Source organism: Temnothorax longispinosus, chromosome 7 (genome assembly GCF_030848805.1).
Source record: "Temnothorax longispinosus isolate EJ_2023e chromosome 7, Tlon_JGU_v1, whole genome shotgun sequence".
Lineage (NCBI taxonomy): Eukaryota > Metazoa > Arthropoda > Insecta > Hymenoptera > Formicidae > Temnothorax > Temnothorax longispinosus.
Window position 1 is genome coordinate 2,533,702 of NC_092364.1, and position 27,339 is coordinate 2,561,040.

At 35.8% G+C, this 27,339-nt stretch overlaps 3 protein-coding genes across 11 annotated transcripts in view; 2 read left to right on the forward strand and 1 right to left on the reverse strand.

Annotated features, from left to right (window-relative positions):
• Pyd (zonula occludens-like protein polychaetoid) overlaps positions 1–3,997 on the forward strand; it is a 90,567-nt gene extending 86,570 nt beyond the window's left edge. For 6 of the 8 annotated variants that reach the window (XM_071783539.1, XM_071783538.1, XM_071783541.1 and 3 more), the window contains 6 exons: positions 668–877; positions 1,031–1,378; positions 1,462–1,703; positions 1,958–2,159; positions 2,341–2,762; positions 3,069–3,997. In XM_071783539.1, coding sequence (XP_071639640.1) covers positions 668–877; positions 1,031–1,378; positions 1,462–1,703; positions 1,958–2,159; positions 2,341–2,762; positions 3,069–3,072 — 1,428 coding nt within the window. In that variant the 3' untranslated portion in view covers positions 3,073–3,997. The other 2 variants (XM_071783543.1, XM_071783536.1) reach the window with 2 other exon arrangements.
• A 1,012-nt stretch (positions 3,998–5,009) lies between these two features.
• On the reverse strand, positions 5,010–14,141 carry LOC139816170 (mitochondrial glutamate carrier 1). Its single transcript, XM_071783553.1, has 8 exons — positions 13,817–14,141; positions 10,712–10,790; positions 10,327–10,461; positions 9,829–9,978; positions 6,956–7,092; positions 6,392–6,577; positions 6,158–6,308; positions 5,010–5,989 (listed from the first exon to the last, which is right to left on the reverse strand). The coding sequence occupies exons 2-8, from the start codon at positions 10,762–10,764 to the stop codon at positions 5,851–5,853; spliced, it is 951 nt and encodes a 316-aa protein (XP_071639654.1). The 5' UTR covers positions 10,765–10,790; positions 13,817–14,141; the 3' UTR covers positions 5,010–5,850.
• Positions 14,142–19,595: 5,454 nt separating this feature from the next.
• On the forward strand, positions 19,596–25,703 carry LOC139815631 (putative sodium-dependent multivitamin transporter). 2 transcript variants are annotated; one of them, XM_071782659.1, is made up of 9 exons: positions 19,596–19,732; positions 21,875–21,999; positions 22,097–22,318; positions 22,404–22,744; positions 22,833–22,952; positions 23,194–23,411; positions 23,619–23,836; positions 23,905–24,155; positions 24,229–25,703. In XM_071782659.1, the coding sequence occupies exons 2-9, from the start codon at positions 21,880–21,882 to the stop codon at positions 24,536–24,538; spliced, it is 1,800 nt and encodes a 599-aa protein (XP_071638760.1). In that variant the 5' UTR covers positions 19,596–19,732; positions 21,875–21,879; the 3' UTR covers positions 24,539–25,703. The 2 variants fall into 2 exon arrangements, with proteins under 2 accessions (XP_071638760.1, XP_071638759.1); XM_071782658.1 differs by lacking the exon at positions 19,596–19,732 and adding an exon at positions 19,848–20,474.
• The last annotated feature ends 1,636 nt before the right edge of the window (positions 25,704–27,339 follow it).

Genomic DNA, 27,339 nt, shown 5'->3' on the forward strand with positions numbered 1-27,339 from the left:
AGTTAAAGGATTAATCCTGCATGCTTTTTGTATGCATTTCTCCATTCTGCATGACTGTATCTATTATAATGATCTATTTTCTTTTTTTTAAATTATCAACTTGTTGAAACTCTCAATATTAGTCGTTGAGAGAAGGCCCTTGAGAAAATAAAGTATTTTTGCAGTTTTAATTATAAAGCAGTTGAAAAAGCAAAAATTTAATAATATAATTTAAAGATGAGCCTAAAGTTATTTTGTTAATTAATTTGCTAATTGACAACATAACTTTAAAAAGTTATTTATAAAATTGCCATTATTTTTCCTTTTTTCTCTTCATCGTGATTAACATTTATAAATACTTTATTTTTTTATGCAAGCTTGTTGAAAAAGATACAATCTTTTCTACATATGTTTTGCATGCCTGAGAATGCGCGCTTTATCATGCTATTATTTTTCTACTTTACTACTGTTTTACGTTTCAACTGTTGCTTCTAAGCTAAGAAAGCATACTACAAATTTAATTTCAATGCGATACTCATACAAAATACTCATACAAATATAATAATTCATTCACTGTACTTTATTGACCGTAATATATCTGAACAACTTCAGTGTGTCATCTGATTATTAATACACGTACCGTATGTACCGTTTGCCTAACGTGATGTCCTGTGGTCTGCGATCGTAGCCGGAAGAAGCCCTCTCGGATGACTTCCTATTCCCGATGACTTCTCGCCTCTCCTACGCTTCCTCTCCGGAGAGCGATCTGGAGCTGAGCCCAGCGCCCGTTATCCCCGGCACTTTGGGCCCACCGTCGCGGCTAAAGAGTAGTTCCGATCCGAGCATTGCTACTCAAGACGATACCACTGCGCCGCCACCGTACTCGACAAATTATCAGGTAATGTGTAAGATTCTCGGTAAATTTCTAAACGAGATCCAAGCCACAAGCTTTTCGGAAAATTAAAATTTAGCGAGTCAATGTATAATTAATTTTGTACGAGTAAACGATTTTGATCGTCCACAATTAATTAATGAATATGTTCGTTCCTAGCAATCGTTCGAGCAGCAGAAGAGAAGGTCCCAAGGCGGAATGGGGGACAGCAAGTACGGCTTCTCTTTGTCCGGTCAAAGGAGCAATCAGTCCGGTTCGCCGGAATATCTGGGCAGCTCCTTCGAACCTAGATCTCCTCATCATAGTCCACCGGATCTTCCACCCCGAGTTGATCGAAATGCGAAGCCGATTATTAATCATACGCCACGGGGAACGATAGGGCGATCCGCTCAGGAACGTCTAGGAGTGAATAAAACCGACTCAATTCTAGATATGGGGAATTACATCAATGCAACCCCCCACAAAGCAAATGCCACATCATCCCTCGAACGAGCACAGCCAAAAGCGGTAAGCGATATTTCTTTCTTGAGATGGCGTAATTCAAAGGCACGCTGTTTGACCATAAGATATATTTATGCTTTCTTACATAGGGAAGTTACGACAGCATGTCTTCATACGATTCGTACAACAATACTAATGGGAACGCGAACTATGGAATGGCGAATTTGAACGCGTCGACAGGTCGTTTGGGTCCGAATGTACCTGATGATCTCAAAAGCAGTAATATACCGAGCGCAACGAGAGCGCACGATCCGTATAGATTTACTAGATCTACAGCTCAACCCATTTCCACGCATGACGCTCAAACGCGAACCGATTATGCCAAATACAGGTGTGTATTTAATACACTTAACAAATTAAAATATATTTCCTGTTTACATCTTTTTCTTTTTTAACTACTTAATACATGTATATCTTTTTTTATAAAATAAGGATATTTTAATGAATTTTATTTCCTTGCAATCATCTTTTATTGATATAATTTATTTCAAATCTTTTTTATTTTTTTTCCATCAAACTTTTTTGTGTGATCAGTGTGTCTAAATGAGAGCTAATTCGAGATTATCATTTCTTTCTGTTACACAGCCGATCTACCGACTACAAGTCGATACCAATTTCACAAAATAAACCAGCAGGCACCTATAAACCGATTCCGCCTCCGAAGCCGAAGAATTACAGACCACCACAAACGTCACTTGGACAAACGGAGAACAACGGAAATGATGCGAGTAATTCGTACCAACACTCGAAGAGTTATTCCATCGCTACGTCGCATGTGCATAATGGGGTAATTATTTTATAAATTGTAATAATTCTGCAAAGATGATTATTTTTTCTTTATATTATTATTCTTGTCATTATTATCAATGTCTGCAATGATTCATAATTTAATGAGGATCAAAACGCGATAATATCGATCAGTCGCGTTATCTTTGTGAGATCTTACGCGAATTTTTATCTTCATTTAGGTAGAAAGCAACAGCAACGTTCAGCGCAACAGCGGTCAATATTACTACAACATCCCGCCGCCCGGCCGTCACAATGAGGGCAATATCGTGAATTCGCATCACAATCTAAGTCATCTCACGTCGCCGACGCACAGCCACAGCCTCAGTCACACACATTCTCATTCGAGCCCGCCAGTGACTACCACGCATTCCCATAGCAATAGCACCGGCCAAATCAGTCTCGGTCTAACGCATAACCGGAACAGCACGAATCACAATGGATATATGCACAGTAATAACCACGCTCCCGCAAGCTCGCTCTATCCCTCCGCTAATCCTGGACACAATAGGGAACCCAGCGGTCTGGACCTGGCTGGTAGTCGAGAGCAAAGAGGAAGCGCTTTCGAGCTCTACCGAAAGCCGGTTCATCATTACAATATGAGGTGAGTAGAGGCGAAGAATTCGTCTAGAAGAGAGAACCGAAGGATCCAGCGGTGACCTAACTCGTATTTTAAGAACGTTAGACGATTAATCTTGTCCCTTGCACACGGGCATTGATATTTTTAAAAGCACAAAATGGATCTTGGAACATGGAGAAACTAAACAAAATTCTCCTGTTAATTAAAAATACAATATGTTAATTATAAATCGTTCTTTTTTATTTTTGTAATATCTTGAGTGTACGTCGAATGTCCCTTTTCTCAATCTCAACGAAAGTAGCTCAGTAGGAATATTGTTGTATGTTGCAGTTAACGTGTATCCTGATGCAAGACTTAATATATTAGGATGAATTAACGAATCTATCGGAGTTGCGCAGAGGAATGAATCGTGCAATGTCGTAGACGTAGATAAAAAAAACAAACGAAATTACGTTAGCTAATATCACAAAAGATACTGTGCCTTTCAAATCGACAAAAAAATGTAACCTTCGATTTGTGTAGAAATCCTGGAGATACCAATGGACGAAGCGTTTTTTAACCCTATATGAAGAAGTACTTAAATATTTTATACACAAACAACCAATTTTGTATCACGAAATAGACCATTTTTTTATTATATGACAAAAAAGATAATGTTGAAGATTATCTTTTTCGATATGTACGTAAGAAATCTTACCATATCTTTATGTATCATCTTTCGTGATACATAAATTACGTGTACGTTTGATAAAAATAACGTTAGTTAAGAACGATTCTTAAAGACAGATAAGTTGTAAGTGCAATGTAACGTAACAATACTCAGTCGACCATACACTTGATAAAATTTGTACAGTTATTAATTATATTTTCGCGCTTTTGCTGGAAATATGAATAACACCATGATGAGTAGGAGAGAGAAAGAGAAAGCAATTTTATAAAGTTGTTGCGAAAAACGTTAACATAAATATCATAGCGAGTATTCAACAGTTTACAATACTTACCGCTTATTTTTTAAGCAGATAATAGAAAACGCTTTTAATTTGTGCGATAATTATATCTACATCATTGACGTATGTGATAATGATTAATAAAATTTTTATTGTTATTAAACAAGTGCATGGGGTGTGCCTGACTCCAAATTTTTTTAGGAAATGTTTATTATACAAGAAATTAATAATTATAATATACTTGATAATATCTGGTTTTATTATGTTACATGTAATAATAACACAATTATTATCATTAATATTATTATTTTTTATAAAAATATAGTCAATATAAATAAAATATTTAAAAAACTACAATTCTTATTATACCCCATAAATAATCAGAAATTCTAAAGGAAGGAAATTTTAAGAGAAATATTCTTTTTTTTTTGGTCAGGCACGCCCATGATTATTTATTATGAACTGTATTATGCGTCATTAGTAGTAAACCAAATGGTCTTTTTAGAATTAGGGTGAGCATCATAAAGAGCTTTATATTAATAATTAGCGTTGTTAGATCACAAACAATCTGTGTCATCGTGTACCAACACACCCTTATATCACAAATTAAAGCGTAAACAAATTATATTGTTGTTAACAAAGTACGACAGAGAGTAACGTTACATATACTAGATATACGTTAAACGAAATTAGTATAAGTTTAATTGCTATTGACGCGATCATTATGCATGAGTGTTAAATTTAAACGTATGCGATTCACCTCGCGCTACCGTAGCGAGGTTGTAGGATTTATTAATAAGGACCAATGTGATGTCCGTATGACAGTTATGAGAAACTCGAGCAAATAATAGACATTTGAACACAAATCTTGCTTTTTTTATCAAAGAATGAACGAAATGTACGATTGAGGCAAAACATGTATGATAATTCTTACATGATTAATGAACGTTTGAAACTTAATAATTTATTTTAATTTGTACCTTTTACATCTCATTATGTATATTTTCCTCAATAACGAACACACATAGACTTTTGCTATTACTATATTTTTAACCCTTCCCAACAGGGAACAGGCTTTTCTTGAATATGTGAAAGTAAGAGATGAAAAATAGAAATAAATTGTTTTCTATGGAATATAATATCAAAGAGCAGATATATTTTATATGTTGATCTTAATGCGCCTGCATTTATTTCAATATTACTTTTTATAAATCACACAATGTAGTAGCTCGAAAAAATCTGCCGCAACCCAGGATTAAAGAACGATGTCAAAAAGTGAAAAAATTAAGGGATAAAAGAAATAAATGAAAAGAAGCACATCAGCTGCAGTTGCTTAAAAGATTCTGTAATTTGCTGTTTATATTACATATGTGACCATAAAGTGTTTTTCTTGACATAAGATAAAAATTAAGAAAACTAGGTAACGAATGTGAGCTTTAACAAAATATTATGCCAAAATATTCTATTACGTCTAACGAAAAACGTCTGTTTAAAAAATATCACGTTAAATCTGCTTAATGTCTTTAATGTACATGTATAATTGACTATAATTATGGCTAGTCTGGTAGATATAACAACGAAGATCCCGATATACATCTATTAACGAGCATAATTCGTGGGCAGGATCTCGCATATAATTTACAGAGTCTATAAAGTAGGGGGAAGAGATGAAGAAGCGCTATTATTACATGGAAAAATGCATGAACGACCTAAATATTGAATAACATGTAATTGGTACGGCTGCGAAATATTTGTAATTCCATATGTTTTCCTAATGATTCGATGTTTCGATACATCAACGCAGCGATATAATTTTATGAGTACGTCACAAGAACGCAATATGTTAGTAGACGAACGTATATTGATTCCGTTGTTTGATTAGTAATTTTAATGCACTTTGCGAATATGGGCATAAAAGATAGGGATATATTTCATTCAATTATATATGGATTCGTTATAATTCGCGACCTGCGGGAATTACGATAGTTCCAATTACGTATTCTTTCTTACTTTCTTTTACATATTAGCGATTCCGTTTAAATAACATTCTTATTGCGACGACGGAGAGCAAAATTCTCAAGCAAAAATACAACTACATTCTACAACGATTATTATTGTCGGTTTCCCAGAGCATTTGAACGGCACGAATCGGCGATATGGCGATTTCACTTCAATCCCAGCAGCCACTCAGCTACGCCGAGATAATAGACGGTTTGTGCAATTCCGAATAACGGCGCTATGACTATCATTCGGCAAGCGCCGCCTTTGAAGAACGCCGTAGGTCCCTCGTTTTTAAATGTCTTCCTACAAGCCGGAAATAATTATTATAAAGCCTTTGTATTATCCTTACTCTGATTTGAGATCTAAGCGCGCATGAATTCATAGATTTATATGTAATTTCGTGTATAAACTTATTGCTATAGTAATGACTGAACGATGACTGAATAAGCGAATATTCAAGAGATGACTCACAGTATACAGTCTAACACTCCGTTGTACGTTGGATCACCAGGTGCTTTTTTGATAACTTGCAGTCTAGTTTTGATTACGTCGAATGGATTCACCATTAATGCGGCCGTCGAGCCGGCGGCGCATCCGGCAAGGAATGAACACCAGAATACAGCTAATATGAAGCGATATTGTTACCGTTAATATAATCTTCGTTTAGGATCGTGTATAACAGCGCAATTATATACTGGTACTTACAGGAACCGTCTTCTCGCTTTGGCCCGAGATCATTCAGTCTGGCGAACAGCGGGAAGTAAATGACGGAAAACGTGACGTCTCTGAGTGCCGTGGCGCCGGTTCCTTGGTACAGCCCCAGTATACCTCGTTTCCTAAGTAGATCTACCGTTAATGACCAAGCGGATACCTTTGGCACTGCTTTACCCGCTGCAACAGTAATGCGTTATGCAATTTATTGTTATAGGCACGGGCAGGCATAATAATTCTAAAACGGATACAGTTGTACACATTTCCACGTTTTAGAAACTGTTCCAATATGCGTTACATTTCTATATCGTATAAACATGTGTAAAACTTCAAATTTTACAAAATATGTAGTCGTCCATGGCAATTAATCAACATCATAAAAGATACAACAAATAAGAAGCGTCTGTTGTTCGAAATTGCGAAATTATTAACAATGTAACAGTAATAAGAAACTTAGAGATATGTGAACAGCGCGCGATACCCGCGAATAATCTCGCTGCAAAATTCGACGAGACGCGAAAGGAATATCTTGAGAAGTTTATTGATTGCTTTTATCACCTTCCTTAGCTGCCATGGCGACTCTGCCAGCGTCTTGCATTTGTATTTTAAGCAGTTCCATCGGAGTGGTAACGACTATTTGGCATGCTCCCGCCAAGCCGCCGGCGAGCATTTCACGTTCTATTGGCAATTGTTGTCTGGACAACAGATTAAAAGAGTCCTGGGATCACGGCACATATTGCAAAAAATCTTAATACATGAAGACTGGCACACGACTGATCTTCGAAAAAAAATATTTTAGGTTCTCGAGAAATCGCTTTTCGCGATTGACTAGTATGTTTAGCAACAGGTTTTACCGAGCTCAACTTTTCCAATTAAAAGTAAGGCCAATCAATTGTCTTAAAACCGATTTTCGATTATCATTTAATGGCTATGCGATTCAATTGTGTATTAATTAAATATTCATGGATTAATTAAAAAAAAATCAGTTTCTCGAATTTATCAAAGTTTTTTGAGGATATAAAATGTGATTGTCTAAAATTCCAATTGATTTTCTTTCGGAAATAATTGTCAGGGTGCCAGTCTTGGTGTAAGGGAGATCATTCAACGCTAGTGGCATGATAAACAATATATCAAACATCTTAATGGACCACAGAGCATCAAAATACATTGGCAAAAACGTAAACGAAGCAATCTGTTAACTTTATGATTTGCAATTTATTTGTAATTCCAATAGCATGACGTGACACTAATGAGAGCTCTTTGTGAATAGACGAAATTATTCGGTATATCAAAAAGCAACTTTTAATGAAGCAAATGAGATGAATTACAATTTATAATTGTAAGCTAAAATAAAAACTTGACAGTTACATTGCGTTATAGTGCTATCTGACATTTAACAAATTCTCAGCAACTCTATCAGACTATTTCTGACTAAAGTTTGTATAATTTCTGGTATGTCATTACTCTTGGATTTTGGATTGTTCTGAAGAAAGTATTTCGTAAGGAAGAAAGGGGGAAAGCAAAAATTACCCTGCTCTCGTCGATTGCTTGCGACTTGGTTAGCTAGTTATGGTTGCTCGCACCGTTTGCCAGGTCATTTAACTCGGAAATTACATTCAAACAGGTAGCTTCAGTTGTCTAGAATTACAGAATAATATACTTCAATATATTTTATAACAATATAAGATTCTGGCATAATAGCACGAGCCCAACTTTGTTTTTTGCCTTTCTCGAGAAGTAATAAAGAATGAGCCATGTTCGTAATCTTAAAATTTAATAACGCTTTAACCAATTTAGAATAGAACTAAAGAGTTACAATATCTATAAAAAGAATAAATGGGAACTGTAAATAATCCGTCAATTTTTACTAAGAAAATTAATTCCAGAAGTATATATGTATATCGTATAGAATATGCAATAATTCTGCAAAATTATTCAGCAAAAATTGGACACTATAAATTCTAAATTAAAAAAAAAAGAAATGCAATGCCATTTATATGTTCTTGAACATTAAATCATTCTTATTAAATATTGAATGTTTTCAAGTATCGCTGGACCCACAGTTATAATAAAACGATTTTTTTCTAGTTACTAATAATTTGTTGACATTAAATAGATATACACTTTGTGTGTAATTTACTTGGAAGGTAGTGTCGATGTTGAGTGCAAGCAGTTATTGAAGAAATTAATAACAGTGGTTAGCAACAAGAATAAATATACTCTAAGGTATTCTAAATGCTATGATGCTCTAATGACAAAATGCTATGATGCTCTATGATGCTCTGCTGATCAAACGATACAGCACTACATTACTAATTTTTGAGGCTTTCCAATTATGCTTTTTTTAAAGAAATAAACTGTTATATTTTCCGAAGTAAACTAAACAATATAAATAAGTATTATATTAACTAATGCTTTTGATGGTAGCAATATTTTTCGGTATTTAATAACATTTAAAATAATTTATTGCAATAATGAAAACCTGATTGACGAAATAAATGCAAATTTGGTATATTAAAGAAGAATTATAATATATTACAGAAAATATATGTGTAATTTTTATTAAAACAAAGAAACCAAAGAGATCTAACATTTTCAAATTTTTATTCTAATAATTTTCATACCTATGTGTATCGTCTACTATGCATGCAACTTGGTCTAATCGATACTCTTTGGCTTCTCATTTTGTTATTGACGTCATTTAAACTTCGTGGCTTCTAGATACACTCGCTCGTATCCTCCATTAATTAAATTAAAAAGAGGAAATATTCAATTAAAAAAGTTAATGTTGATTATAATGTTTGTAACAGTTTACCAACGCTTGCGTCATTTCAATTTAATAGATGATGATTTAATAATCATTTCCCTTCATTATATAAAATTTGCCAAGGAATTAAATTAATTTGATAAAAAAACTAATTGGAAAGCCCGAGTTTTCAACAAATTTTACATAATTAATTTAATAGAAATTTTATCATCCGAAATATGTTTCATGCTGATCCACTTGCCATAAACTTTGAATAAACCCCTTTAAAATACATAAGTATTAAATACAATAAAAAAATAATTGCTACAGAAAATTAGAGTTTTAAATGGAAAGAAAAAGATGACGCGTATAAGAAAAGAAGTTATAAATTATCTAAAAAATAAAAAGATGTTAAGTATTACACATAGAATGCTAAAGATTTAAAATTAAATCTATAGAATATGAGAAAATAAATTGTTAATGAGTACTAGGCACTCACTATGAATACCTAATGACTGTCTTTAAAAATATATTGGCATAATCCGACTAAACAACTCCCATGCCACTTCTCACGGGTTAACTTGCTCTGGCAATGTTACACACAGGAAGGAGCACATATACCACAAGCTCTTATACGTCTGATAACATGAAAAATATATTACATAATATATTATTTGCAACATACCCAGGTCCGAGGGAAAGATAATGCCTAAATGTATCATTGGCAGTAAGTTTGATCGCTTTCTCGGGTGTGATCAATAATATATTTACAGCGGATCCCTTATACATTCCAAAATAACCCTCTGCCTTGTACGTCTTTTTAAAACAATCAAACCTGGAAAAAATTGAATACATTCGTTTATGATAAATCTCTTTGTGTTTTGTGTTCTTTTGAATTTTATCTCTTGTTTTCTTAAAAAAAAACCTGGACATTTATTTACTTTATATTTAAAAAAGAAAATATAAGAAAGTGTAAGTGAAATAAAAACGCTTGTTATGTGAAATAATATAACAATTGCTTTGTATATAATTTGATTATCAATAGACTAAGAATAATAATAATATACAAATTAATATTTCGAAGCTGCTTTTTAGTATAATAATTAGGGTATTATTTTTTTATTTGCGATGCATAATATCTATGTATAATGGCTACTATAATTTCTGAAATAAAAATACTTGCATTGACTTATACATGCGTTCGCCACTCGGACCGACAACTTGATTCTGTAATCTTGTTTTAACCAAATCGAGCGGAAACACCACGGACACTCCAATGATTCCGGCAATGCCACCGTTTATGATTTTTGGTATAAGTCTGAAAAACAGATACAAGGTTATATTACACGCTTATATTTATATATATATTCTTCTACATTAAACTATTATATCTATAAAGAGAAAACATCCGTTATTTTATTTCTTAATAACTTTATCTTTTCATTTATAATTAAAATAAAATTGTAACGCTTCTAAATCAGCATGTTCCGGTTTCAGATGTTTTCAAATTCGTCGTTTTACAAGATGTTATTATTTTGCAAGTAAGATTTTATAGAAGAAAGACGTACTTGAATTGCTCCGCAGGTTTCGGAGCTGGAGGTTTCGGACTGTCCTGTGCCATTGTTAATGTTAATTAAGGTCCCGTACCTGTCGAAGAAATTGATAGAATTAATAAAAAACTATATCAGTGATCAATGTCAAATTGCCGGTACAAAAGAAGATGTAAAATCTTTTCTTCGCACGCATAATAGCAATTGTTTTAATTCCACAAATATGAGCGTTGCGCAAAATTTTCCATTCAAATTCGTAGTGGAAAAGCCTCGCAGTGTTGCGGAGGTATATTTGTCTGCAAAATTGATGGTGATTTGCCAGTGTGGCGTCAGTTAAGCCACAGGCATTAACTGTGACACTGCGAGGACGCTCTAAACAGTAGTCAAAATATTGTGCCAAAACTCGAAGGCCGCTTCATCACATAAAAGCGCTTTATTTCGCGGCGCGCTTGCCGGACAAATTGCACTTTCCGGGCAAAGATTAGTGTTCATCATATATTTGCTGTCATCAGTTTTTGACGATAAGACATAACGCAATCGATAGATTACACGAAGAGGTATAGGAATTTAAAAGATCTCACGAAAGAGCACAAAATCTAAAATTATATCTTCCTCCTGCGCTATCTTTATTTCGTGATAATGAAAACTAAGTATTCTTTTCTCTTGGCACCTGGCTCTCGGTTTCCATGCGTAATTTCTATTTTCGTCCTTTGTTTATTTTCGATATTGTAGGACTCCCACGAACGATAATCGACATTCTCGCTAAACGGGAACAATTTTATTTACAGTCTCTTGACACAGTGACTCACGCCTTTTCCGGAGCTCGTTTCCCGTTTAATTAATTAGTATTTTGATACCCTGTCGCGGGAGATATCGCCTTGGAAACCTAATCTAAAGATCACGATGTGTCCGTTGATTCGACCGCGTGCGTTACCATCGAGCTCACTCGTTTCGTTACACAGAACGCGGGCATTGACATCCTACAATAGCGTAATCAATGCGACGTCAGGCGAACAGAGAACGTGCTATCGGCCCGTATCGAAGACGTATATACACGTGCACACGTATATAGGCGAACGGAAACCAATCGGCGATCTGCCGATTGTGAACCGCGCAAATTGATTTCGTTTTATCTACCTCTCCGGATCTCTTACATAACGCTTCGGCGGTAGACCGAGTCGATATTACCCTAGAGCGAGTTTGTAATTCGTTCCGAGCGTCCGAATCCTGTTCCGTCGAACAGAGAGAAAGGGAATTTAACTTGGAGGCAATTTCTCCATATCTCTCGCGGAGGCGCAGGCAGGTTTCTATTATACGAAAAACAAGATGCCGAATAAAAGGCTGAAGCACTTTGCGGAAAGTTGAGCACGAGAGAATAATTGTCGTTGTCCGAACCGTCTACGTCTTGCGTTTAATTAAACGTGGATAAAACACTTCTTACTGCATTTACGCCAAAGGCACACTCTTTGCGTCGTTTTAAATAAGTCGAGAAATGTGTGTTTCTCTTTTTATGTGATCTCGTTCGATGAGATTCAATAAGAGACATATTTTTCCAAACACGAAAGAGTAAGGGGATCTCGGAAGTTATCGAGATTGTTATATTGTTATCTTATCCGCTCCAGTAGCTTGTTGCAATACAGATAAAAGCAGGAGTATTCTTGAGTCGCTGTCCATTTAACATAACGGTAAATGACATAATAAAGAAAGTGAAGATCGTGGTAAAATAATTTTAAAGATAAAATTGATACGACGCGGCATTAAAACTTAAATCGAAAGCTTTATAGCAGAGTAATCATTATCTTTTGGAATAATTACAATTGCTAATTATATCATTGTAATTGCATATGATAAATAAATATATGTATACCTACAATTATGACTGTATAATTATAATTTAATAAATAATATGAATTAATTTGCTAGAAACTGATATCGCGTAAAATGAAAGATTAATATTAATCTAAAACAAATTCGCGTACAAATGACTGATAATCTGTATAAATGTCGATAGTATTCGTTTAATTTCGAATCGATTTTCATTTCCCATCCCAGACACATCGCAGGTGAAATCCTACTGTGTCAAGTTACGTTTGCAGACAGATTCGGGAAATCGGATTTTCTCGCGTATTGAAACAATATACAGAGGAATTCCTCTATGTCAGAGGATTGCATATAGATGTCCTAGATTCCATTCTATTTCTTTCTTTATTTCTTATAAATTTCAGAGCAACTGATTTTTAGAGCAAGTGATGATCTTTTCAGTTTCCTTGTTGCGAGCAAATCTTCACAGATGCGAATAGATAAAATTTTATTGTTTTCCACCAAATATCAAGTAAGTAAATAAATATAATAAATTAACTTTTTTTTATATATATTATAAGTGACACATATTTTGTCTATTACAATTATTATTATATTGCATCAATCGATTACGCTCGGTATACATGTAATACATGATAAAATATATTTACATATTTCAAACACGTAATAAATATATTATACATGCTGTAAATCAAATTATAAAAATTTAAAAATCACAATCGCAAAGACATTTATAACGAAAACTAATAAATTTCGCCGTTAACGATCGTTTACCCTGCCCTGAGAAAAAATTCACGCGCGACCAAAGATCACCCAACGTTAATCGGCCTGTCAGGGCATCGCGTGCGCGAGGTCCTCGCAGGTTATGTCAAAAGCCAGGCCGCGCGAGCGACGATCAGCTGATCGGCCGACCGTGCCGTCGACGTTCGTCGTGGCGCGTGAAAAGACGAGCATTGTTCGACAAAATCCCCCGCGAACGAATTGAAAATAACCCGTCGCGCGTCCGTTGCGACGGTAACGCGTTCGACCGCGCCAGCGTCATATCAATTCTATTATTACATATTACATGTTCAGCCTCCGGAGCGCGTTCGGAGCGAAGATCGAACGCGCTACGCGGTCGTTCGACTCGAGCAAAAGCGTCTCGACACTCTCGACCCCTCTTTATATTTTCTCACGATGCGCCTTCTTCCGTGAAAGAAAAAAAAAAGAGAAATTCGGCTCCCATAATCGCGAAATCGACGGCGAACAAAGTCGCGACTCGCCGCAGGGATGTGGGAAAATCGACGGGTCCAACACACTTACCGGTCAGACGAATCCGATGTGCACAAAGTGGTCGTCCCGCGCGATCGACGTGCCCGCTCCCGTCGCTCCCGATATTCCGACGATCGACTCGATCGTGAGATGCGAGACCCGGAACGGCTCCGATATTAGCCGCGGACCACCGGGAGACTCGTTTCCTTCGCGTCGGCCGACGGCGATTTCGCGAGCAGCATCAGCGACGCTCCGTCGACGGCGCTTTTGACAGACGCTCCGTGGGCTCCGAGCATCAAGGCGTTCTCGGTTCTCGCTCCAAACATCTCGCCGAGGCGCTCATGCGCGCGCGCACGCGGATTCCGCGGGCAGGGTCTGTAAACGCGAAGACTCGAAAGTCCCTCACCTCGATTTATCCAGCTGTTATCTTCCCTAGACCTCTCTGAGACCATCTCGGACTGGTGCTCGGCTGCTCGACCGACCGCCGATCGACCAAGCGGAGAGAAAAGCCTACTGAGAATAAACTGCCCGGCGTTTTTAAATAAAACATACTTCTATAACACTCTAAACTGGTCGCTTTGCCGATATTTTTGATGCCGAGGATAGGGAATGCCATTAAAATGTATCGTACATACATGCTCCGCATGTATGAAACACGTGGTCAGGCAACCCTTGAACTCAGGCATGTGGTACAGGGTCACGTGGTAAACAGAGAAACACGTGGGCGCGCTCACAGACAGTGCGCATACACATTCATACACGATACATGCAATGGCGGCTCGGTTTCATTTCCGAAACTTTATTTCTATCGCATGCGAGGTAATCATAGGGAGCGGTCTAGTTGCAGAAGTCTGCGAGAAACATACGTTATTAGCGCCTCTTCATATATACGCAAAACGTGTATATATATATATATATATCTTGAAATTACGTAGTCGGTGTGATATGAATATTTCTAACAAGTACTTTATGTACTTATACATATACCTATACTTTCTCTTGTCGAATATACTTTCCTAGTAATTTTAACTATTTTTCTGACAATTATTGAGACGATCGTATTCGAATTTCTCTAATTCGTATTTCTTTATTGAAAAAAAAATCTTCTAACAACTTTGACGATTTTTTGCTGTATCTTGAATGCGTTATCTATCTAGTCCAATATTGTAATTAAATTTTAATTATATTATGCGGATCCACCTTGTATGCGGACAATTTATTGCATATCCCCGTAGGGTTCGCAATCTACTACCAATACTGTCCTTCTCCTCTCACTTTAACCCTTTGGACCAACGGCTTAACGTCTCTTTCCGAAAGACGGAGCCCAGTTTGCTCCGCACAAGGGCCTGAATCTTGCACGGAGGGGCGCAGCTTTCGGAAAAAAATTCGCTTTATCACTAGACCACACTGCCGCCCAATTTTAATTATATTATTTAATAACAATTAAATAACTTGCAAGTACAGAACGTAGGAATATACTTATTATTTGTATACAGGGAGGAACAACGCGATAGCCTTTTGACTTTTCGCATGTGTTGTTAGCGGAATTTACAATTTGATTATTTTTGTATCATAATTACGGCTCGATTATTTTTATAAAAAAATTTCATGAAATATATCCTACTTAATCTCTGTTCGAGAAACTTCTGTTTTATAAAAATGTAACGGGTATTTCTTAAATCTAAATCGGTTCAGTTAGAAAAATACAACAACTTGAATTTTATTTCAGTAATATAGTTATGATTTAATTAGAACAGCTAACATAAATTTGAAAATATTAATTGCATGCATATATTGCATTCCCATAAATAACAGATGCATAACTTAAATTAATTTACAACAATGGAAATATTAATCGACTCTATATACTGCCTATTATAATCGCCAAGACGACCATCGTATTGTCTTGGCGATTATAATGGCCAGTAGAGTCGATTAATATTTCCATTGTTGTTTTTATTATTTGACTGGCGAAATAAAAGTAATTTATTCTGTTTAAATTAATTTAATTAAAACTAATTAGAGAATTATACGTATATTCTCGAATAATCGAAGAAGGAACCTTTATTAAATACACATAACATATCTCTGAACTTATTAAGGTTGAAAAATGATCTACTTCACATGAAAAATGATTTTAACATTTATTTAATTTATTATGCAAAATTTTGTACACGATATAAAATATTTTAAACAATGAAGTGAGGAAACGCTATATGTGAGCGATAATTTTTTACTTCTTGTCCAAAATGATTTACATACGTACCCATATTTACTTCACTACGTTTTACTCGGTTTTACTCCTTCATGAGAATCACCTTGACAAAGGCTCAGCAATTTAGCTACTATAAAGATTCTCATTCATATGCAATTATGCCTCAGCGACGAAAAATTATATGCGCTCTTCAGGATATTTTTTCGCGGCGGAAACCGCATAAACAGACAATAACTTTATATTTCAAATTATTCTGCGGACTAAATGGATGTAACTTATACATTCTTCATGCGTTTGTGATGCGCTAGTCATTCTTTGAAATAACCGCAACTGCGCATATGCCAGCTTTAGATAATTCAGACATAGATGCGATAAAGGAGAACGCCATAAAGCAATAAAGCAATTACAACGAGGATGGCGGAAAAAGATTTAGATAATACGTTTTGAAAGATAAAAGGTAGTAAAATAATTTTTTTTTAACTTTTAATAAGTTTTACTTTAATAATTTAACTTTTAATAAATTTCCTAGAAAAAGTCTCTTTATTTAATTTGCACTTCGAAATGTATTACAATTAGAAGTTATATATTATTATAATCAAAGATATAATTTAAATTTCTCGGAATTACGTTAGACCAAGAAAATAACTATAATTCAACTGAAAAGTTTCAAGTGTAAATCGAAACGTAGTTCAATTGTTACGTACAATGCAATTATTTATGATAAAATAACACAGGATACATAAAACATTCATGTGTGGGTGAAAGCTTATTTTAAATTACAATTTGCCCTGATGTTTTTCAAGAACATTTGCCGCCCCCTCGCGCAACCTGATTATCTTAACGAAGCGACCTTTGATCCTTTCAAGCATCGCCCTACGTGTTTTTGTATGAATTAATTATGCATATATACGAGCGCGAGCTAATTATTCTCTTTAGAGGCATTGAAAATAAGATTTTTCCATACTAATTCTCAATACTACTTCTCAAGGTGCGTCTGGATGTGTAATCGCGTGGACTTTCCGCGTAAACTTCGCGTAGCTTTATATTGCAATAGTAATCTTACGCAATCATAATCGTGTCACAGCATCACACGTGAGGCTGTTACTCGATAATGCAACCGATAATCATATATGTCGCAATACTCAACAGCATGCCGGAACGTTTACGGAAAAGATTGTATTTTGAAGTGCATCGATAAAGAACGTGCTATAATTACTATTACTAATTACAACGGCGCCGCGGCGCCGGCGTAGCTAGAATTTTTGAAACAAAATTCTTATTTATAGAAATCGTATTATATATGTCCAAAACAATTTATATCTCTTTCCTTCAAGATATTTTTCCTTTTTACAGTTTCCAAAGTCGCGTACTTATTCTTTTCCTAACATAATTTATACATGTTTTCTCTTTAATTGTGATGCCATTACCGTAAGGCTCGGAGTACACGACAATGGCTTTGTCTTGCTATCGCCATTACCTAGCAGTTAACATATATTTCGTTTCGTGTAGTTGAACGGATCTTTCAAATATTTCACATATTTTGTCAACTTTCATTTTTTTCCTGTCAAACCTTCCATCATCCGTCGCACATTTATAATAATGGAACCACGTCGCACATTTAAAAAAATGTTAGGTATCACTAAATTTTCTACAGTAGCTGTAATCTTCTTTTTTCGTGATACTTTTTAAATGTCCCATGGTTTCGCATCCTTTTGCAGTACAATGATTTTATAGTCCAGTACTTTTGTAGAGTAGCCAATAATTATGTATAAAGAACTAAAGCCTCTTTTCATCTAGGTACCGTTACGCGAGACAGAAAGTCTCTCGACTTATCTGTTTTCCAGTTGCTGTTAATTGTTCCTCTTTAACGCTTCTCTTCAAAGAGTCTTTACATACTACGCGACGTTACAGATGTTTGTCGTAATAGAAAAGTAAAAAAAAATAAAAAAATATATAAGTCGAAGAGTAAATTCACTAAAGCGCAAAGTTCTTCGGCATCATGCAAATAAATTCTCAATTTTCTTAATTAATGCAAATATAAAATCTGTCATTTATTTCATATGCATTGGACATCAATGGATGGGAATTTATTGCTTTCTTCCGCGACAAAACACACACTGCGATGAAATTTTAAATCCAATTTTAAATCCAAAGCCACGTTTGTTGGCGATTTTAAAATTAATGTTACGAGTCTCACACATTTTACATATATATTCACTTATTGCCGTAAAGACCGTCAAAAAAATTCAATATTCTATAATTTATGAAGGAATCTGAATTAACAAATATTTATTGCCACTTTTCAATTTTTTTGCTGACGTGTACGTTTTTGTTCTCCGGTCGATAGTTTTTGGATTCAATGAATACCGTCTTTTCATTCGATGTCTTACATCTATTTCAGCGTTTTTTCTGTCCATATTTCTATCATATTTATAATCACAAGAAAAAGAAACAGTTTTTACGTTCTGATGTTATTTCTATATTATTCTATAATATGCAACTGTACGCAACTGATAAAGTTATAACTCTTCGACTATAGGTAGTAGGTAGTTCTATATGTATAAGTAGGTTCTATATGTATAAGTATATCTGTCGGAATCAATTTGGACACAAACATGAGATCTTAAGATTAGAAATGTTTGTACAAGGTCGACGCAGGTCAAAAAATTCCATCTCAATAATTCACTTCAATCTACTGAGTGGCGTACTCAAGTTACCTGCGCACCCTTGACGCATGTTGAAAATAACTTTGCTAATTTTTCTTAAATTAAAATAAAATTTTAAGAATATATTCTTCAATAGCCGCATTTTCAGATGAAATAAAAAAATCAATTTTTTTTTTGAGACTCATTATTCATGGCATATTGCTCCTTAAATTGATGCTTTTTTCAATATCTTGTGTATATTATTCCTACGTAATTAAAATTACGTATATATGATACAGCTTATAAATATATCGTCTTTAAAAGTTGACGATTCAGAGAGGCGTTTATTTAATTATGTAGAATATAATTACGTGTTTGTAATGCAACTTATAAATATATCGTCTTTAAAACTTATCAGTTTAGAGAAGTTTGTTCGTCGAATTCCAGTCCACGATACGAGCTCGTAGACTCGATTATTAAATTTTACAGGACCTCTTGAAAAGCGGACGTGACTAGAATTGAATGAAATTTATTCTGCGATATTAAATTCCTCACATGAAAATATGACTTTATTTTTTTTTTTTTTTGCTACTTTACGCTACAAATTTATTCCTTCGATAATTATCGCTGTTTATTAAGTTACATCCAACGTTGGGAGGCAAATCCATCCACGAAATAGAAAATCTCTTCAATATTATACGTAAATAGCTGTAAACGAGTATGAGAAATTTCTGGAGCACTTGAGCGACACACGCACGTGACAATATTTCAACACCAATTCCGATTCGTAATTAATCACAGGTTGAAATCGAAGAAATTAAACTGCAAACTTGGAGGGCCTCCGCGCGTCGTCCACACGCGCGTCCGTTCCTGATGTGTACGGAAGAACCGGTCGCTCAGGTCGCTGGTTACGGAATTTCAGAGTCCCGGGATGACAATGGACAGAGGCAGAAACGATCGAACCGTCATGTTGGAGCGTGCGCGAGGGGTCGTCGGGCCGCTGAGAAGGAAGAAAGGCCTGAAAGGCTCGTCTCCTGTCCGCCGTCCGCATTTGCCCGGCGGCAGTCGGACGGATTTGTCGCCCACGGACTCCGGACTCCGAATCAGGCAAGTCATCGAGACAGACTGTTGCGTTTAAAACCCTCCGTGCGAGAACGTACCACGTGTGTGCGTCACACGTATATAGACACATATACATATATATGTACGTATACGACGTGTCGAGACGTCGGGGCGCTATCGCAAACGTTTCTCGCCTCGCGAAACCGGTCACTGATAGTTTTACGTAATCGCTCGGCGCGTTTGAATGGAGCGTTAGACGGACGTACGACGTGGACCGGAGGCGTGGAACGTCCGTGTTTCTTTCACGTTTTATGTCATGAAATAATGTGCGCCGCGTGGCCGCCGTCGTTATCGCCGATTGATCGCCGCGTCTCCGCCGAGCTCGGAGTAGGAGAGACAGGCGTGATCGGCACGTGCGGAAAGCGAGCTGATTATATTGATATTAGCGAAATCGGATCAGTTCGTTCATCGCTACTTTCCGCTACGCCGGCGAATCTTGAAGACGAAAGAATGCGCACCGTGAGAAGGGCGAAGAGAGGAGAATCGACTCACACGTCGATTGACGTCAATGACGAAATCAATAGCCGAGCGAGACAAGTCGCCTTGATTGCCGCTTATCTGCGTAAATCCGATAAAATTTATTTCGTGTCGTCAACGTGCAAGGTCGGTTAAGTCGTAAGACAACTATAAGGATCATAAATGCAAAATTGCATTTTAAAACGTCTCCGTGATAAGTGAATCATGCGTGCGCTAGCTTCTGAACAATATTCAGCTTTTTTTAATATAGGTATGTGAATTTGATTAGAGGGACACGGTGCAATTGTGTGGAAGTGAAAAAGCAAGTGTTCGAATTTAAGATATTTTGATATTTAAATGTTTTCACAATTTTTTCCCTCTTTTGTGTTGTATGTTGCAAAATATTGTACGTCGAAGTAACATTGGGTTTAAATACTTTTATTGCATGACGTAATTAAAAGTATTGCAAAAGTTTAAAAATTAAAAGAATGCTATCTCTAAGACTCATTACAAAATAATTGATTGCTGTTTACTGAATTAATCTTTGTTTTATTGCACATTTAAATAAGAGAAAATATATTGTCCCCTTTATATATGTTAAAGTTTTAAAGTTTTTAAGTTTAAATTCTTATTTTATAAAGCAGCAAATAATTTCTAAAACTTTTTAATTAAATAACAATAAGTGAATATACCGTTTATGTGAGTAACACAAGTAAGGAATATGTCTTATACGGATGGGCTGGATCTCAGCGTCTAATAATAATATTTTTGCATACCTATATCTATTTTTCCAGCTGTGCAAACTGCACGCCGAGTGTCGAGCTTGAAACGCAGTCTCAAGTTGAAGCCGAAATAATACACAGAATTAAATTAATAATTATAATTTAATAATGTAATGCTAAATAAGCATGTTTTGGAAACAAAAATTGCAAAGAATTTATTGCGAACAATTACTTCAGCCAGGATTCGAACCTAGAACTCTCTAACATCTAGAACGGATGTCTTTTTACCAATTCGACCATTGAGGCACATATTTATCGCAATAAACATTAAATGATAAGTAGAACCGTCATTTTAGACGACGTGCATAGGTAATAGTAAGTTAATAAGTGAACTTGACCGTTTTATGTTTCCAGACCGACATTAACTCGCCGCGCAGTTTGCTGAGCTGGAAAAAAATGTATACGTAAAAATATTATTAGGCACAAAAATCTATAGCTCATTTGTATAAGGCACATTTCTATTACTTTTTAACTAAAGCTTCTTAGTCTTCAAATCTACCTGATTCATAATATTCAATCACCGTTTGACAGCCGGATGGTTGTCGTTTGGAATCGGGACTGTCTTTTAAGTGCAACATTAATTGTCTCAATTGTCCTCTTTACAAATTGTATTACTTCTATGTTTTTTACCGCGAACGTGAGATCATTTTGATTTAATTGTTACCGCATTGCTGAAGATGGCTCAAAGCAGAACCGAAACGTCCAATTTATAATTGTGTATTCTATTAGTTATTAAGGATTTATATAACGTTAATTACGTACCATCAATCGTGTTGAACTCGCAAAATTCTTTTCTACTTGTCTCACTTGTTACTTTTCAATTTATTTAAATATATTTTATTTCCTTCTAAAATTAAATACAACATTAATTATTTTGATTTGATTTCAGACGAAATGGCAGAAGTAAATACCTTAGGATGGATCGACTATCTGGTTATAGCGGTGATGCTGTGCATAAGTGCTGGAATTGGTATTTATTATAGATTTAGTGGAGGACGGCAAAAAACTATGGAGGTAATTATTATTATTTCTCTTGTTAAAAGAAATTCCTTAAAACAAGGTAATTTTTTTCTTCAACGACTTTCTGTAATGGGTAACGTGTGTTTCACAGGAGTACTTCATTGCAAGTCGTTCAATGAGCATCGTACCAGTTGCAATCGCTTTGGTGGTCTCCTTCATGTCCGCCGTTACGCTGCTCGGTGTGTCAGCTGAGAATTATACATACGGGACGCAATTTGTTGTGATAAACTTATCGTATTTGATAGGTACACCGATTGTATGCTACGGATTTCTTCCAGTATTCTTCAAGCTGCAGGCGACAAGCGCCTACGAGGTGAGTTCTCGGCGAAATTTAATTTCGCTCCGAGAAGGCGTTTTCGATAGCACATATATATTTGAAGGTGTATTACTTCTTTTAGTATTTAGAAAAGCGTTTCGGAGTGAGAGCTAGGATGATGGCTAGTTTTGTTTATTGGATTCAACTGCTATTGTACTCAGGAGTGGTGCTTTATGCCCCTTCTCTAGCCTTGGAAGCGACCACAGGAATCTCTAAGACTGCCAGCATCATTATTATTGGCCTCGTGTGCGCCTTCTATTCGAGTATAGGAGGCATTAAGGCCGTGCTGATAACCGATGTATTTCAAGGTTTACTTATGTTCGCCTCAGTGTTTTTGATTATTGGCACAGCCGCGGGCGATGTTGGAGGATTGGGACAGATCTGGGAAATCGCGAAGCAGGGGCAACGGCTCGAGTTTGATAGGTATCATTAATGTTTCTATTGCAACTGCATAAACTCGACGAATCATAAACACGTAACGCACTAATTGATTACTTTATTTTTGTTACAGCATTGATCCGGATCCAACAGTAAGACATACCTGGTGGTCTCTTACGTTCGGCGGTTTATGTACCTTTTTATCACTTTATGGAGTGAATCAAGTACAAATACAGCGTACGCTGACTCTGAAGTAGGTTCCATAATATAGTAATCTTAGTAGCACCGGATAAGATTAATAATTATATCAAATATGTTGAAGCATTTGCTATTGTTCTATTTATTGTGTGTAAAACAAAAGTCAATCAAATAATTTTAATCTTTTTCACGTTATTAAGTATTTTTTTCTTACATCATGTTTACTGATTAAATTGCGTTTGAAAAATTGAAGAGAGAGAGAGAGCTGCATTATATATAAATAAATTTTATTTTAGAAATATGCGATCTTCGCAAACGGCCATGTGGCTGTCCTGGCCGATTCTGACACTTCTTTCGATCACAACTTGCTTCTCAGGATTGGCGATATACAGCAGATACTACAATTGCGATCCATTTCTCCAGAAAAGAATTTCTTCGCCTGATATGCTTATGCCACTATACGTTATGGACACAATGTCCCAAGTACCTGGCTTAGCAGGTCTCTTCGTTGCGGGTAATACTCTCATCGCAAATTAACTAGTCTTGGTTTAATACTTTATAGAAATTACATATTACAGATTATGAGAATAAAAATATCGGAGAGTACAAATGCTCGAAATTTGATTTTACGCATAACTTCAAGATATTTTTAAAACGAAAGTGCGCATCTCAGAGTGGATATTGCAATACTAATCTTAGACTGTCATCTGTGTGTTTCCAGGTATTTTTAGCGCAGGCCTCAGCACAATCTCTGCGGCGCTGAATTCTCTAGCGGCAGTAACGTTGGAGGATTATATAAAACCCGTACATAGAAAGTGCAGCGGGCATGAATTCTCCCCTACAAAGTCAGCCTCGGTCGCTAAAGTGCTCGCTTTCACGTACGGTATGATCTCCATTGCGCTGGCATTTTTAGCGCAATTTTTGGGCGGGCTACTTCAGGTAATGTAATTTTATTATCCCTAAACGTAAGATTGAGGACGATAAGATAAATTTCTCTTTTATCGTAGGCTTCCTTAACTATCTTCGGAGTAGTCGGCGGTCCGTTGTTAGGCATTTTCACGCTCGGCATGGGCACGGAATCGGCGACGGAAGGCGGTGCGATAGCCGGTGTTCTCACGGCATTCTCATTTTTATTCTGGATCGTATTCGGTGGGCCGCGTCCGATCCCACCTAAATTGCCGACGACTATCGAGGGCTGTAATAATAATGCTGCAAACATAACGATGTCCGTTCTGCAGAACGTTACGAGTTTCTCCAAGTAAGTGATTCGTCGAATATCAGCTATTTGCACACATATCATCTAAATCTAATGGATCGTATCTCCTTTTCAGAAGCACCGGCGACAGTTCGTACTTCTATTTATATCGCATTTCGTACATGTGGTACTCTCCTCTCGGATTCTTAATAACGGTCGTGATTGGACTGCTCGTCAGCCATCTGTCTCGTTTGTTTATCAAAAATCAAAACGACAATTTAGACACTAATCTATTCTTTCCCATAATAGCGCGGCGTATTATACGAAAAAGGCGACGTAACAACATAGAGAATGAAGGAGATCCTGCGTTAGATAGAAAGTATTCTTTCAGCGACATAATCCACGCGAAAGACAGTGCCACCGATAAGATATGTACAAAACTTTAATAGTTCAATTGTTATCTGAAATTAATAGGTGGACATTCCGTACTTATAATCGGAGGAAATTTACGTTCGAGCCAAAATCGTAAGGAGAAAAATAAAACTATTTCTCATTTCTCGGGACCTAAATGAAAATAGTGACAATTTTGAGAAAACCGCGGGCTTAGCAAATTTTATCAATGACTTACAATTAGTGTAAGAATAGAACTCGTATTTGTAAGAACAACTTTTTGCACAGGTACATAATTTTTGTATTAATATTTTTTTAGATAGTTTCGTTTTAATACGTAAAGTTAGGCAATTGTGAATCACAACACAATGTCTTCCACGCTGCGTTTGGCACTGCCAATTTATACTGCACTGAGAAAAAAATTTTCTGCATTTTAATAAATATTAGTTTGTATACAAGTGACTCTATTTACTAAAATGCAGAAAGCTTTTTTTCAGTGTGTGTATAAGTAAAAATCTCTTACAAACACAACGATGTTTGTAAGAGCTATGCGTATTTTGTGTAAAAAATTTTGCAGTGGAACATATCTCTATATATATACGTAATCAGTTCCTGTTACGTACATAATTCTCGTAGATGTACTTGAAGGGAATCTACCTCTTAGAAAATCTTGACAATATTTAACAATGTAAGATGACAGGGAAAATGTAAGGTTTAAGGCATTACGCTTGTAACGTCTGTATAGCGATCCTGTAATAACTGTCCGATGATAAAGAATCGAAATAAGTTATGTAGCCTATACGTGGTTACTTCTTGTTGACAAATATTTGCGCAAGATACAGTTGTCCGATTATTTAGGAAGACTCACTATTTTCTATAGAATGATTTAATCGCGACAGCGGTATCTGCAGATTTTGTTGGTATCGTTTGATAGTTAAGAGAGAGCTTGAATATGATTGTGTGAGAAAAAGGATATATATACATATCGTTTATGAACGATGTGTATATTCTTAAAATTTTGATTTAAAAATGTACATTTGAATAACAATACTGTGCCGTATTTAACATTAAATATTAATATTTAATGTAAAATTTGATAGAAGTGTTTAGTAATGATGTTGTTAATATTTAAGGAGCCAACAAATCATGTTTAAGTAATAGCATGTATCGAGAGTTCAGTATTTGTTTAAAGTTTAAATAAATATTTTTTTGTGTTAAAAATATGATGGTTTTGAAATTATTGTATACTCTGTCAATTTAGACGACAAACATGTAATTTTATATTAAAATTGACTGAATCGCGTGAACGATTTGAGAAATTACTTTACATAACATGTAATTCTATTAGAAAAAATATATTTAAGTATGGTAATTATTGCTAGCAATTAGGAAGAATCGTCTAAATAGCCAATTATAAAATTCTACTTACTACTTACTACAATTATACTTACATAATAATTTCAACGATTAATAGCAAACTCTTTCAGATTTATAAGTTTATTTTTACATTATTCTGTACGTAAAGGCCCCCGCACAATGAAAAATATAAGAAACCAGAAACAGATATTAGCGATTAGGACTAAGGAATCAGGAATAAAGCTGAATGCACAATAAAAAACACAGGCAATAGATTTTTTTAACTATTCCTATTGGAAAACGTGTATCAATGCTATACCAGCTTCATTCCTGATTTCTTATTCCTAATCGCTAATACCTGTTCCTTAAATTTTTGATTGTGCGGGGGCCTTTAGAAGCAAATCTCGTCAAGTAGTCGGTTGTGCCAATACAATCTAATAACATAACTTCGTTTAGATGGCTAAAACAATATTCGATAATTCCAGGATGTGGAAGCGCAAAAACTTTCCTGATTCTCGCCTGGTTTTCAAGTCGCGGCTTTTCTGCACAGTTTTATCTACGTGTACCAACTATTGGCTTCCTCGAAATTCCTGCGGTATGGAGCGCTCAAAAAGAAAAAACAAAAGGAAAAAAAAGGTCTCGGAGTTTATGCAAAAACATGTCACCACCATTGCACAACGGATGGAGGGGAAAAAGCCAAGGTGGCAGCGGAAAGATTCTGGTTCGTTCGGATTGACACGCCAGATTGAACCAACGCCGGCCAGTTGAAACCAGTTTCAATTTATGCGACTCCGCCGGGCCGCCGATCGGGACTCTCTATGGGCCCTTTTTAATTATTTTTCCACTGTAATGCGTCGCGGGAGGCGGGGGAGGGAAGGGGAGGCTATAAAACAACCCGGTGTCTAAGTTTTCTTCCTGATCCGAGTGACCGTTTGTTAATGACCAATTAAGTCATCAGCGTAACAGAAGCGGGTTGGCCTCATCTTCGTCAGAGGTGTCAAATGTCTCGATGACCTTCCTTTGCGCGGGAATCGATTTCCTTGACGTGTGCTCCCGACGTTGACTCTTGGCCACATTTAATTTACCACTCTTTGCTTTGTTTTGTTAATTTATAAACGAGCAAAGACGAGAGACCCAGCACGCGGAATTAGCGGCATTCCAGCTTTGTATCAAACGCTCTCATCTATCGTTTTAGAAAAATTAGTAGTTTGAGAAACTAAAGAAGGTATATTTTTTCAATCCAGATTTTTCGGTTATTATCTTATCGAGAATTTGCGCGAAACGAAAACAATTCTAATTTATGTTTTTTTAATTCAAATTTTAATTATCAATTATCCTGTACGACAATTTGCATGAAATAAAAGCAATGTTATAATTCAATATAAATTATACCTTAATTTGATATAAATTAATATTAATTAAGCAATTATAATGTTGTACAAATTTTATGTGACAACATATCGCCATGTGGAATTTATCATGGTTTTTTTCTGCAATTGGC

Excerpts from the sequence above, each read along its gene's own strand:
- LOC139816170 (XM_071783553.1), bottom strand. The coding sequence starts at position 10,764 with ATGGCACAGGACAGTCCGAAACCTCCAGCTCCGAAACCTGCGGAGCAA. Across the intron at positions 10,462-10,711 it reads AAACCTGCGGAGCAATTCAA|ACTTATACCAAAAATCATAA; the intron begins GTACGTCTTTCT and ends TCTGTTTTTCAG. Across the intron at positions 6,578-6,955 it reads CGCCATGGCAGCTAAGGAAG|CGGGTAAAGCAGTGCCAAAG; the intron begins GTGATAAAAGCA and ends TTACTGTTGCAG.
- LOC139815631 (XM_071782658.1), top strand. The coding sequence starts at position 20,429 with ATGCGTGCGCTAGCTTCTGAACAATATTCAGCTTTTTTTAATATAG. Across the intron at positions 22,319-22,403 it reads AGGCGACAAGCGCCTACGAG|TATTTAGAAAAGCGTTTCGG; the intron begins GTGAGTTCTCGG and ends TACTTCTTTTAG. Across the intron at positions 24,156-24,228 it reads AACGTTACGAGTTTCTCCAA|AAGCACCGGCGACAGTTCGT; the intron begins GTAAGTGATTCG and ends TCTCCTTTTCAG.